This window comes from Petaurus breviceps, unplaced genomic scaffold, assembly GCF_028583685.1.
Source record: "Petaurus breviceps papuanus isolate PSGF00001 unplaced genomic scaffold, PetGlider_PUasm1.0 187, whole genome shotgun sequence".
Lineage (NCBI taxonomy): Eukaryota > Metazoa > Chordata > Mammalia > Diprotodontia > Petauridae > Petaurus > Petaurus breviceps.
Window position 1 is genome coordinate 23,095,531 of NW_027185799.1, and position 14,536 is coordinate 23,110,066.

The window sequence follows — 14,536 nt, forward strand, 5'->3', positions numbered from 1 at the left end:
ACACACACACACACACACACACACACACACACACACACACACACACACACACACACCACAAAATGAGTTTTGCATTTTGATGGTAAATGTTTCTAGAGTTTGAACTGTAAATAATGGAGTGCAGTGTTGTTAGAGGACCTGGGTTAAAATCCTGCCTCTTCACTTATTACTTGTGTGACTTTCAGCCAGTCACTTTCCTTCCCTGCTCTTAAGTTGGAGTAGATGGTCTTTGAGGAGTCTTTCTAGCTCAAGCTCTATGATCCTATCTTTGCCATGTACATATATGTAAAGAATGCCCACTCTCCATGTTCCTGTTCCCTTTCTTAGAAACTTCAGTTTTAAAAAATTCTAAATTTCCCATTATACCCTTGAAACCAACCATTTAAATAGAGGAAACTTCTTTCAGGTTTATTTGCAGCTCCTTGAGTAAAAGAACTGTGGGTGAGGGCAGCAATGAAATTAGTTAGGATCCTGATATGATATGATCTCACCCTTATAATACATAAGTAAGAAAGCTGCATATATTTGAAATAATCTGTGAAGCAAAAGAAAGTATTGATGTTTGATAAATGGAGACCAGCCAAATAATAGTGCTACAAATTGCAAAAGGGGAAAATGTGTCCTTTTAAATGGAAATCTAAAATGTATCATCTGCTGTTTGATTTGCATAATAGAAGCAATTCAGGAAAATCCAAGTGTAAATAATATAGATCATATTACAACAGCTTGATTATTTGTGTGATGGGTAATTTAGCACCTTTAAAATGGGAAAGTGTTTCCCAGGGGAATCATCATCTATAAGATAAATCTAATAAAAGAAAGGCAGGAAGCTGCTACTATTACTCTACAATATTGATTCACCAGTTGTACACCACCACACGAGTTGGTTGTTTTTTTTTTTTTTTTGGTTTTTTTTTTTATTTAACTCAAGAGGAGAAGGTTCTCCTCAATCAGTCTCTGGAGTTGCTGTCTGGCTAGGAACAGCTGTCGGCACAGGTTGACATACTAGCATGTTGCCCATCCCAGCCATTTTAGAATGCCCTCTTCTGAGAGGCCTTTTTACAAACCACAGTGTCTACAAAGCTGTTATAAATTCACTAGGTGGAAAAATACATGAAAACAACTGTTAGACCAAATGAAGCATTTTGGAGAATTGTTGTTGTTGCCTGGTGCAATATTCTAATTAATTGTGGCAAAGAAAAGCATTCTATAGGAAGTTCTGTCCCTTAGGAATTGAAGTTATTATCTGCCTCCAGAAAGAATCCCTTTGATAGCTGCCATCTGACCCCTTCTCAGAGCCTTGTTAAATATGATCTCTTCTCGTTTGCCTTTGAGTTGTTTAGTTTTGAGCTTGACTGTGAATATTATTATGCACTCCTTTACACGCAGGGAAAAAAAACCCTGGATTACACTAAAGTTATCGAATCTGTACTCTAAAAATACCTCCAGTACAGATATTCTCTCTCAACAAAACATATTTTGTAGCAAAAGAACAATTTTTAGAGACACTACTTACTATTTTCGTCTTCTACTGGCTTTAGTTCATTTGGCTCACATCACATCAGTCACTGATTGAGGTCTATAATACAGCTTCGTCAGCAACTTATGACTGCTTTTGCTCAAGTTAATTGTAAGCACAGTGAGATTTAATCCTATTACTTTGGGGTTTGTTTGTTTGTCTCAGCATCTCCCTTTTTGAGCCATACACAGATGAATGTTTATGGTTTCATTTATCTTAGCTAGAAAGAATAGTCTACTTAGCCTTTGGAAGACTGGAAGTCATTTCACAGGGTGTTTACAATATATGTGAGTAAAATATAACATCCAGTTACCACTGTTTAAGATGGCAACTTTCTCCATCAGACCAAGCAAATAGTGCTGATGTCTCCATTCTCCGTCACATGCTCTCTTATTGTTTGAGTGCCAATGACTTCCCTACGAACATAGCATTTTTACCTGCTGCTGTTCAATTATCGTCATTTTCATTATAGTGTGTATATATTTACCCATGAGAGTAAAACAAAAACTATTGAGAATAAATTTCTTTTTAATCTCTATTATCTTTCAGTTTATCTTAGTGAGCTTACTTATTGGGTTCTTATTCTACTATACAGAAGATACAGCTGAGGTCTGGAGATGGAAGGTGATTTTTCTGTTCCTATAGATTTAGTGGCAGACCTAGGAAAAGAGGCTTTCCGAAAAACTGTCCTTTGAGGCTTTGTTCTTTAGCTGTGTCTCCTGTGTGTTTCATGCAATGTGTTGGCTGTTAGAGAAGTCAGATAATACTAGTGTTGTCATCCTAGGGGGATGCTTGTTTATTTTGGGTAGCACCCGAAAAAGAGCGTTCAAACTCAAGGATAATATTGTGGTCAAAGAAACAACTGGGGAATTGCTTCATAAGAATCAAGTAGCTTGTGTTTTTTACGTTAGGGAGTCTTAAAAACTTCATTGAAATAATGCAAGCTGGAGCTTGAAGGATGACGTGTAGGCATTTTTAAAATGCCCTTTTGTATAATAGAGATGAAAAGGTCACTGAATGTGATACACAAATTAGATACAGTGTGAGAGCACAGAATAGTGTATCTATGGACAAAGCGCTTCCAGATTCTGTAATCAGAAGCAAGCACAGGTGTGGGTAATCCCCTGCATATTTATAGTTAACTGTGGAATGTAGGCAGAGGCACACACTCAAGCCAACTGTTGCTCAGATGTTCATACCCACACCCTCTACCAGTCCCAACAACTTCTCAACTCAGGTCAGTTGTTGGCAATTATCAAAGAGGAAGAGGCTATCTTAATACATGCTCAAGAACTGACTGGAATCTCATGGGAATTAATCTTACCACTTTGACCTGTCTATATGGATTTAGTTACATAGAGAAAGCATGTGTTTGCCAATTTGACCTGTTCTTTTAGTAGCCAAGTTAGGCATGGCTTTTGCAAAAACCTTTAGAGGAAATTATCTTTTTTATGGGAAGAGAAGTCAAGTCAGGTCAGTAAGCATTTATGTGCTTACTCTGTACTAGGAATTTTGCTGAATTAGATGTAAAAAGAAGGACAAAAACAGACCCTAACCTTAGAGAGCTTACAGTCTAATGAGAGAGACAGGGAAACAACTATGCACAAAGAAGATATAGAAAATAAATTGGAGATAAACTCAGATGGAAGTCACTAAGATTAATGACTGGGAAAGGCTTCTTACAAAAGATGGGGCTTCACCTGGGCCTTAAGGAAAGCCAAGGAATCCAGGAAGTGAAGATGAGAAGTCATAGGATTCCAAGCATGGAAATGCTCACAGTTGGAAGATGGTACATGAAAGAAAATAAGATATAAGGAGACTGAAAAAGTAGGGTGGGGTCAGGTCATGAAGGACTTTAAAAGTCAGAGGATTTTATATTTTATCCTAGAGATAAGGGATCTATTGAATAAACTACAGGAGTGCACAGTGATGAGACAATTAAATGGGTTCTGCCTCTGTGGAAAACAATATTTCCTCTGGGTGGTTTGCAAATAGACTACTTCACTCTACCAGGGCAGAAATAGCCTTATGTGTGACAACTCAGACATAATGGAAGAAGAATGCTAAATTTTATTCCTCATCAGCAGTTTACTTTCTCTGTATGGCAGTTAAACCTGAATTTTATTAATGTCTAAATTCCAAGTTTCACATGGAGTAGAAAAGTGAAGATAATGGTCTTTCTGAATCATTAGCAGCCAGAACAAGTTCTATACCTCATTGTGAACTAGAATCAGTTTTCTGTGGCAAAAGAAAAGGGGGCTTTTATTTTCCCTTCATAATTTACCACTTCGGGATCCCAAGAGGGAATAAGGATTAAAAGAACAGGTTGGTCTTAAAACAAGTCCTTTTTTAAAAATATAAACCTCAAAAGGAATTTGATTGCTGATTGGTAGAACTGTACTATAGAGACATTAAAATTATGAGAGTAGGGGTGGCCAGGTAGCACAGCGAGTAAGAGCACCAGCTCCAGTGTTGAGAAGACCTGGATCAAATCCGGGCTCAGATACTCAGCACCACACCCAGAAATAACTGGCCGTGTAGCCTTGAGCAAGTTACTTAACCCCGATTGTTTTAAAAAAAAAAATTATGAGAGAAATGTTTGATTCAACACTGTGGTTTAATCCACTTGGTATTGGTAGAATTCTCTCATTCTATCTCTGCAGACCTTTTGGAACCCAGGAAGGAAAATTTCCTCCTTCCACTGGGCCTTTCTGTAAATGCTTGCATAAACAGAACTTTTCTCTGTGGGTTTATAGCAACCTGACCTCCAGCCCACCAGTTTAGGAATCTGGCTGCATACCATGGTAAAAACTGATCCCTACAGTGGCATAAATAGAATTGATGGGAATCTCTTTAAAGACTGTCAGTGTTCAGTTCCCACCCTAATCTGAAAGGCACAAGTCCTTTGTTTATCTTACGGTAACTTTAGACAGGGCTCTGAGTCCATGATTACTGAATATGTGGCATAGATTATTAGATCTAGAAGGAACCAGCTAACCTCTTTATATTTTATAATTGAGGAAATTGAGATCCAGAAAATGTTAAGTGACTTGCCTGAAGTTACACAACTAGTTTGTGGCAACGCTAAGATTAGCACCCAAGTATTTTGGTTTCTTATTTATTATAGTCACTCTATAATATGATTGCAGTGCTACAAATAAGCACTTGTTTTTAATAATTCTGCTTCGATAAATTGGTAGATCATGCTTTTACTGGTATTGGTTCTTTTCACCAATTCATCTTGTAACCTCCCAGTGCCTTCTAATCCTCTATGATTCTAGGCTGTGACTTTCTGTAGAGGATTTGACTTAGGTGCTGGTGTCATCCCTTTATCCTTTTAAATCTCAGAGGTACCAATGTGACATTTGTCCATCTACTGCTTCTCAATCTCAATAAAGGAAAATCTAGCTATGTATTTCCCCAGAAATGTCTTCCACATCTCTTCCAGAAATCATCATTGTCAATAGCATGTTACAAGCTTCTTGTGTCCTTCCTATACATTTTCCTTGTCCTTTGGATCATCTTTGTTTCTTTGGTCTAGACTTGCAAATCTGCAAAAGAAGCTTATCATTAAGAAATTACTTCCACCGTTACATTTCAACAATTTGTAACTTAAAGTCTTGGAGAACTCTTTATGAGACTGAGGTATTAAATGGTTTGCCCAAGGTCACACAGCTACTGGATGTCAAGGGCAGGACTTCAATGCAGGTCTTTCAGATTTCAAGCCTGGTCTTCTATTTACAAGATTTTGTCTAATCCCAATTCCTCTGTAATAATAGTATTACATAATTCAGAGTAAACAACCACAACTGGTGTTAGAATATTAGTGTTAGATCAGGGAGCAGGTTTGGGGTGAGTGAAAATGTTGCATTAATTTCCTAAATGTGCTCTAACCTAATCTCCATCTACTCATTTCTGAGTCTAGCTTATTATCCATTAGAAACACCTATCCACATGTAGATGGAATGATCCAATGGGCTGTATTTATAGCCGTATGCTATCCTCTTTATCTCCTTTTTTCAATATGGATAAAACAATAGCCTCTTTCACATTGATGGATTTCTCTAGGGAGGCTTACATGTTCAATTAAAGGTTGGCATGTCTTATTATTTACAGTGGCAAAAATTAAGGTATTACTATCTTTTTACATATCATAAGCACCCTTTCATTATTTGGTCTTTTCTTATAGGTATTTTGATGATATATCTGATTACATTTTGTTTACTTTTTAAAAAATTATATAAAGGGGGAGGCTAGGTGGTACAGTGAATAAAGCACCAGCCCTGGAGTCAGGAGGACCTGAGTTCAAATCCAGCCTTAAACACTTAACACAAAACTAGCCGTGTGACCTTGGGCAAGTCTCTTAACCCCAATTGCACTACCTTCCTCCTCCAAAAAGCAAAAAAAAAATTATATAAAAGAGTCATCAGAAATATTATCTAGATATCCCTAATTATATAGATAGGTAGGTAGGTGGGCAGATAATTTATTAAACACTTACTGTATTCCAGGCACTGTGCTAATTAATCAGTCAGTAACATTTATTAAGCACCTATTACATGCCAGGAACAATGCTAAGTGCTGGGGATATGAAAAGAGGCATAGTGTCATGGTGTCAAGCAGCTTACTAAGTATTTGGTGATACAACTACAAGCTACAATCAAGTTAGACACTTCCTGCTCTGTGAGCTCATATTCTAAAGGTGGAAGTTAACACATAAAAGGGAACCAGAAAAGGGTTACCTATGTAACTTACATGGTGTGGAGTCCAAGAAGTGATGTGGAAACCTAGACATTGGCAAGATAAAGCCAACATTCACCTATGAGAGCTTAGGGCCTGAGGGACAGAGACCATGTTGTCAGTGGAGAGGAGTAGAGTTGATAGTCCAAGTAGAGAAGGCATATTTTATTATTATAATTAATAATGAGAACAAAAATAATTTTACTAAATAATTTTAATTAGTAGGAAGTATCAGATAACAAAAAGTACAAAGTTCAAAGCAAGTTGATTTCTGTTAATGAAAAGCATTGTGGCCCTTCTCAAAACAATAAAAGAAAAAATCCCCTAGGAAAAGAGTTTAGCTAGTACATTAATGTGATATATGTAATATTTCTTTAAATAACTTTTCATTTATTTTTTATAAAAATGTTTTATTGATGCCTTTTGTTTTTACACCAAAGTTATTTCCAAATTTAATACTGGGTAGGACTAGATCCCAGATTTTATCATACAGTCTCAAATTTTATCATAAGGCTATAGATATAGAGCTGAAAGGGGGCTTAGAGGTCATCCAGTCTTCTATGATGGTATCTGTGTCATCTCAGAAAAAAATCAGGTGAAACAATAATGTTTGGCTGAGCTCTTCCCTTCATTCATAGTAACAATCAAGAATTCAAGATCATCAATCCCACTCATACTAGAATGAAATCATCTCAGTTAGAAAAGACCTTCAGCACCATTTAATCCAAAATGTACCTGAACATTAATTGCCTGTCCAAAACATGTGGTCTTTCAGCCTCTCCTGATAACTTCAAAAAAAAAGGGAACCAACTATTTTCCCAGTCAAAACATTCCACTTTTTGATGGCTCTGCTTGCTAAGAAATTGTTCCTTAGATCAAGCCTAGATCTGCCTTTTGGAGCTAAGGAGAACAGTCCTACTCCCACTTGTACATACTGCCTCATTGCTGTTTGCAACTGTTACTCTTAACTACTCTATGATTCATCCCGTCTCCTCCTTTTCCCACAAGAATGGCATGAGTGACTGTCAGATTCTTTGGTCAGATTTTAATAAACTTTATTTACAACATTTTCTTGATCTACCAGTCTAATAACCCTGTCAAAAAGCAAGTGAGATTAATATGGCATGGTCTTTTCTTGATGAAGCCAGGCTGAGATTTTGTGATTGTTGTTTCACTTTCTAGAGATTCACTATCCCTTTAAGAGAATGTGCTAGGATTTTTCTAGAAGTTGATCACTCTCAGGGGCAACTAGGTGGCACAGTGAATAGAGTACCATCCCTGGAGTCAGGAGGACCTGAATTCAAATCAGGTCTCAGACACTTAACACTTACTAGCTGTGTGGCCTTGGGCAAGTCACTTAACCCCAATTGTCTTGGCTTCCCCCAAAAAAATAAATGATGGTACTCAGACAGCTTCTTCTTAAAAGAACTGTAACTTCTCAAATCTACTTTTCTTTTATGAAGCCCATGCTTTTGATTGTTAGCAAGATGAAAAACATCCCCTGTGTCTATAATTTCTTGCCCAGGGCATTTAATAATCCTTAACCATGTGTTTTTTTTTTTTTTACTTCTTTTTGGCAGTATAATTTGCGCTTAGAACAATCACCAGAAGTACTAATAGTCCTCAGGTTTGACAAGGCTTTGGAAGTTCTCCGACCTGACCTGGATGCATGCTCCAGGAAGATAGCAGAACTCCCTACTGTTATTGCCAGAATCCCTCAGCAAGGAGCCACTGACCCCCAGAGTTGGACCTCTTTTCTTCTTTTACTTCCTAATAGCTTTTCTCTCACCTGATCATTCCTCTAGATCCACTTTAGAATCTGGACTCAACACCTTCTTCTGGAGCTTCTTATCAATTCTTTAGATATGCATGTTAATGCCCCCCCTTCCCATTCTTCCATCCTGATACTGGTCAGAATATCCCCCTGCCTTTCCATATTCTTTTTCTTTTTTTTTTTTCTTGAATTTCTTCTTCCAAATTTTTTCCCCCATCAATACTTCATTTTGGAGAGAAGCAAGGTATACTTAGAATACTTTTACATTGGCTTCTAGAAGGGAAACCAATTGACATTTTTAGCATATGTAGCATTTGGCCATAGCAGAAAGACAAAATATTGCTTGCTCACTCCATGCAGGTCAATTCAGAATTCACCTTTCAGTTTTGCTTGGAAGTGAGACCCTCAGTCCTCTATATTTCTTGCTTATAGCTCACATGACTTACTACCATGGAGAACTAAAATTTAATTATAATTATTTTTCCATGTAAATATTGATAGTTTCTTTATATGAATATATAATGAATTACCATATAATGTTTGTCCTACACTTTAAGACTTCTTGTTCAGACCCTAAGTCAAATATGAAAGTATTTTGAATTCTAAAAGAAAGAACCTTGCTTAGTATAAAATGTATAGGAGGAGGATTTTTTTTAAAGCCACTCACTGATGACATGCTGAAACTGTGTAAACAAAAGCAACAAGAAACCACCCTGAAATACAGATTTAAAATGCTTTGGCTTTTCTTGAATTAAAAGAATCCGTAAAGGCGAGGAGACTCAGGAGCTGAATCTCCTGGAGTGCCAGACTGCCGATAGCAGTGACAGCTGCAAACCAAGGGACCATTGCCATACTGTTGGCCTGCAGCATAGAAAAGATTCTTTGTTGCTCCGCAGGCCCTCACACACAAACTGACAGCAGTCATAGGCGTGTTGAATTGTGAAGGATGAACACGTTTGCTTTCACAAAGATTCTATCTTCCTTTGGACCTACACTTCAGTGAACCTACTTTCTTGCAGTCCTAAATTTCTTACTGGAGGTTTTTACTATTACAACCCCAAAATAACATTTAATTTTGCTGTACAAGTTTCTGATGAGGCTTAAAGCCAGATCTTGTTCTGTGAGCCTACTCAGACAGAAGAGGTTTGTAGGATTTGACCCTACCTCCTGGGATCCTGGATTATCTGTGTTACTGATGTAAACAAGACAATATAATGTGCATCTTCTCATTCATAAAACCCATGTTACTGTTCTGGTGTTTTATGGCTATCATATGGGAGTCACAAGAGTTTTGCATGATGCTAGCAGTAGGATCCCTGGATTTTGAGTCAGAGGACCTAGTTCCCAAAATCCCAGGTCTGCTACTGACTGTTTTACTGACTGTTTGACTTGTGTAAGTCAGTTGTTGGACAGATATTTGTCATGGTAGATAAGAGTGCTGGGCCTGGAGTCAAGATGACTCATCTTCCTGAGTTCAAGTTTGACCTCAGATACTTATTAGCTATGTGACCTTTGGCAAGTCACTTGACCCTGTTTGCCCCAGTTCTTCATATGTAAAATGAACTAGAGAAAGAAATGGCAAACCACTCCAGTATCCTTGCCAAGAAAACCCCAGATAGGGTTACAAAGAGTCAGACATGACTAACAGCAAGAAGTCATTGTTTGCCCATTAGATACAGCACTGGGCCTGGAGTCAGGAAGACCCAAGTTCAAATACAGCTTCAGGCACTTATTTCTCATGTGAACCTGGACAGGTCTCTGCCGTAGTTTCCTTGACTGTAAAAGGGAACAGTAATAGCAACTATTCTGCAGAGTTTTCATGAGGATCAAATGAGATAATTGTTTAGCACAGTTCTGGCACAAAGTTGGTGCTATGTACATGTTAGCTATTATTTTTACTTTTATTAGTAGTAGTGTCAGTATTAATATTTAACTAACTTTTCTTGGCCTTAGTTTCTTTATTTATAAAAAGAAGAGGTTGAGTTAAGATGACTTCCTGAGTTCCCAATTAAGAGTCCAAGAATTAAGAATTAAATTTACATTAAGATCATTTAGAAAGACAATTAAAAATACATTCCTGCATCAAGGCTGAAGGCAGAAATGATTTTTCTTTTGTTTAAGTGACTCTATTGGTCAATCTTTCTCCTAAAATTTGCTGTGCTAGAAGATGCCCATCTCTCTGGAATGTTCCACTAACTTCATTTTCCCTCCTAAGTTTTAGCAGTGACCAGTAGGCTCTTCTCCTTCACAGATCAGTTAGTTAACAAACATAAAGAATCTACGACATGCCTGTCAATGAGCTAACCATTGTTGGGGGGGATACAAAGGAAGGCAAAAGACAGTCCCTACTTTCAAGATGCGCAAAGTCCAGTGGGGAAGACAACATGTAAATGCTATACACACACAAAAAGACATGAAATTTCTAGACCATCCTTAGTGCTGTTAAAACACAGGGTAATCCTCTTTTAGCTATTCTGTAGACTCTCCTGCAGATTATTCAATCACAGAAAGATTTGCCCACCTCCTTTCCAGGGCTCAGTTGAAATTTCTTCTCACCACAAATCTATAGGCCAGGTAGAAGGAAACCTTGTTCTAGCAGCTACCTTTTCAGCTTATAGGTATTGCAATAGATACTTAATGTTCTCTTGATATTGTATTTATAGACATAATATGAGTGATTCACCAAGTTTACTTAGTGATTTATGGTCCATAAAACACTCCCCTGACAACAGCTCAGTGAGGTATGAGTTGCAACTGTTATTATGCTGCTATTAAAGATGGGAGAGCTGAGACTCAAAGAGAATGCCTTACTCATAATCACAAAACTAGTAAGTGGCCCAGCCACAACTTCAGGCCCGTCTTCTTGACTCCCAATCTAGAAGACAGCAATAACTCACATTTATGTAGCATTCGATAGCTTACTACCTTTTCCTCTCAACAAATGTGTGAGGTTAACAGTACAAGTTATTATAATCTCCCTTTCATAGATGAGAAAACTGACAGAATTAGATTTTCAAAAGAAAAAACTAAAAATTGCTTGAGCTAGGACGTGAACCTAGTTAGGTTCTAACTGCCTGAAATAATCAAAATACTTAGAAATATTCAAAGGAATACCTTATGCATTAGATTAACAAAATTTTCTCCCCTTTTTTGGTAAAAATTTCCAGATTCTTAAAGCATTGTGTGCTACAGAATTCATACTTTCTGTCTAATAACCTTCAAGATAAAGTTGGAGTGTTTTTGGCAATACAAATGTGACCATGCAAAAAATTATTGAATTTACTAGCCATTCCTTTTCCAAGAGAGAGGGGGAGAGATAAGGAGAGAGAGACAGAGAGAGACAGAGAGGGGGGAGAGAGAGAGAGAGGGAGAGAGAGAGAGAGCGCGCTTTTTTGCTGTGCAAGCTTAACAGATGTGTCAAAAGATAATTCATTACATAATAATTGATTGAAATTTATGCAAGTGTTGGCTCTACCCGATTCCTTTCCTTTAGGTATAGCTCTCATGTTGACCTCTATTTTCCTCAAATACATTGTACAGAAACATTTGTTATCCTTGATAAGGAGCAAATATGGCACAGTGCCCAGCAGATGTATTTTCTGAGTCATTAACCCAGATTTCTCTACTCTGAATTTTCTTGAAAAAAATGTTTTCAGTTGATTGACAACTGAGTTAGGCTCTTAGCCAAAATCTTCTGTATGAAGTCTTTTAATTTTAGTAACTACCAAATGGAAACTTGAGAATGTGAGGTTTCTTCATGCAATCGAGTAGAAACAAATCTCATCCAGGTGGAATGACTCTTGATTAAGAACCAAATCATACTTGGAGTTCCCAGAGCCATCTTTGCTGAAGCAGGACTGGGCCTTGGCTCAGAAGTTCCTGACCTGAAACAACTGGTTGAATCTCCCCACATCATTCAGTGTCTAAGAACCATAGAGTATGCATCAATAAGCAGCTGCCAGAGCCCTGCCTCCTTCATGAATAGCAGTAATAGTTGACTAAAGTTACAACCAATGACATATTTCCGTCCTTGCTCAAAGGGCCTTTTTTGATCCAGTGGGTATTTGTGAGATTTCATACCATGTGTTCATCCCAGGGTCTACTCATTGACATCTGACTTAGATTAATTTCCTTGAGAGGACAGTTTTACCACAGGAATCAGGAAAATGATAGAAATAAAAATATAAGTGTTTGCCAGTAAGTGTGACAACCTTTGCTAGGTTGTTTTCATTTTTTTTACTAGGTTGTTTTAAAACATTTTTGTTTTTTTGTGGGACAGGATGGGGTTAAAAGATGAATGAACAGTGTGTTCATGTATTTGTTTCTCCTTTGCAAATGACATTTTATGCACAGAGTAAACAGTTGTAGAGAAGGCCAAGAAAAATGGAAAAAAGGATTGCCTGCTCTCAATTGTGCTGATTTTCACTTATCACTTGACAAGGCTGTTCTTTGACTTTCAGTAAAAAAGTAGTCTTGGACATGAGGGAAGATTGTGATCAAATATGGTCATCATCTTTTCCAGGGATGCTTTCTTGTTTTTGCACTTCTATGTACCCTAACCTCTTGGGAACTATATTTGATTTGATGGTCACACCGAGATATGAGGGGCTAGGGAATGAATTACTACACTTCGAATTTGGAACGCTTGGACCTGAATCCTTTCTCTAACACTTTGCAGCTCTATGACAATGAGCAAGTCTCTGAAGCTCTCTATGTTCTTTTTGTTCATTTGCAGGATGGGAATTTTACAATACCTGCTTCACTGGGTTGTTTCAAAGCCTCAGAAGAGTACTAGATATAACGGGCTTTGCAGACATTAAAGGGCAATATAGATGCCAATCAATCATTCAATCAAGCAAGCATTCAGCAAACATTTATTAAGTACCCACGATATTCCATATACTGTGTGAGGCACTGATGAGGCAGTTATAAAGAATGAAATAATCAGTACTTTCATTATTGTGATTATTGATTTTTGCTATGTGATTTGGAGGGGTTTTTTTTTTTCAGTACAGAATCTGTATACCTTTAAAAAAAAGTCATTACAAGATCCTCTTGTGCCTCATAGGCTTTTGGTACCTGTACTAATCTCATGTTTCCTTGTAACTTCTTCATATGGACCAATCACCCAGCTGACAAAAATCATATTTCTTTGCAGGGATACCCGGAAGTGATTATGTCAATGCCAATTACATAGATGGCTATAGGAAACAAAATGCCTATATAGCCACCCAAGGATCACTCCCAGAAACATTTGGAGACTTCTGGAGGATGATGTGGGAGCAAAGAGGGGCAACCGTTGTCATGATGACAAAATTGGAGGAACGGTCCAGGGTAAGAAAAAAAAGCAAGTTCGGCTCCCCAACTGTGTTACATTTTGTTCAGTTCATTATCTGACCTTTCCCTGAGATTTAATTTTCAGACAACCATCCATTATGAAATGAAACCAGCAGCTCTTGATAGAGGCAAACATTCATTAAAATTCTGCTGGGTTTGCCAATGGGGGAATGTTCTCATGTCACTCTAATAGGTGATTTACAGAAGTAACATCCAAGGAGACAGACAATATAGTTAGAGAAAATAAAGATCAAGTTGAACCTCTGTCCAAAATTTATGTTGAACCAAAACTGACAAGCTTTTAAGAGAATGCAATTTAAAAATATATTTTTAAATGTTTTCACCTTTTTCTACCTGTCTTACTGTGAAACAAGATCTAGAGGACAAGGACTAAAGCACTATGAAAGAGACTGTTCCTTTGAATTAATCCATGCCAGGGAGTGAGTCAGAGCATCCAGAACAATGGAAAGTTTTCTGAATACGTAGATTGTATGATGTTATGGTTCAGCTTTATCAGATTTGTGTTTGCTGATTTAGTTGCTAGTTGAGTATTAATACCAAAGAATAGGTTTCTATTATATTACCCACCATTGCTGCAGATAGTCTGAAGATCAGCCTTGAATCTCATAAAGGCCTAGATGTTGACCCTAGGCACTTGTAAGCTATTCCAACAGAATTCATACCAGAAAGACTTTAGTAAAGATCCAGTATGGAATCTGTTTCTTTTATGTAGTCCAGCAGCTAAGTGAGCAGACTTTCATCACCAGAAGTTTGGCTGCCTGGTGATGAATCTTTTTTTTTTCTTTTACACTGTAGGGAAATCAGAAAGATTATTGACCAAAGCAGTTTGACAGTGTTTGGAATTATGACTTGGAGTCAAGAAGACCTGATTTAAACTCCCACTTTAGATAGTCTCTGATTCTGTGACCCTTAGCAACTTCTTTAGGCCTCAGTTTCCCTTTCTGTAAAATAGAGACACTATCACTTACCTGGAAGGGTTATTTGGAGGAACGGATGAGAGAATACACATGGAATACTTTACAAACCTTAAATCACAATATGAATGTGAGTTTTCATCATCAGAGACCTAGAAATCTCTGGATAAGTATCAGCACAGGGATCACACACACACACACACACACACACACACACACACACACACACAC

At 37.5% G+C, this 14,536-nt stretch overlaps 1 protein-coding gene across 15 annotated transcripts in view; it reads left to right on the top strand.

Annotated features, from left to right (window-relative positions):
• Positions 1 to 14,536, top strand: part of PTPRD (protein tyrosine phosphatase receptor type D) — a 2,782,277-nt gene that overhangs the window by 2,685,891 nt on the left and 81,850 nt on the right. For all 15 annotated transcript variants that reach the window (XM_069090737.1, XM_069090735.1, XM_069090734.1 and 12 more), the window contains one exon: positions 13,192 to 13,367. In XM_069090737.1, coding sequence (XP_068946838.1) covers positions 13,192 to 13,367 — 176 coding nt within the window. The remainder of the gene's footprint in view (positions 1 to 13,191; positions 13,368 to 14,536) is intronic.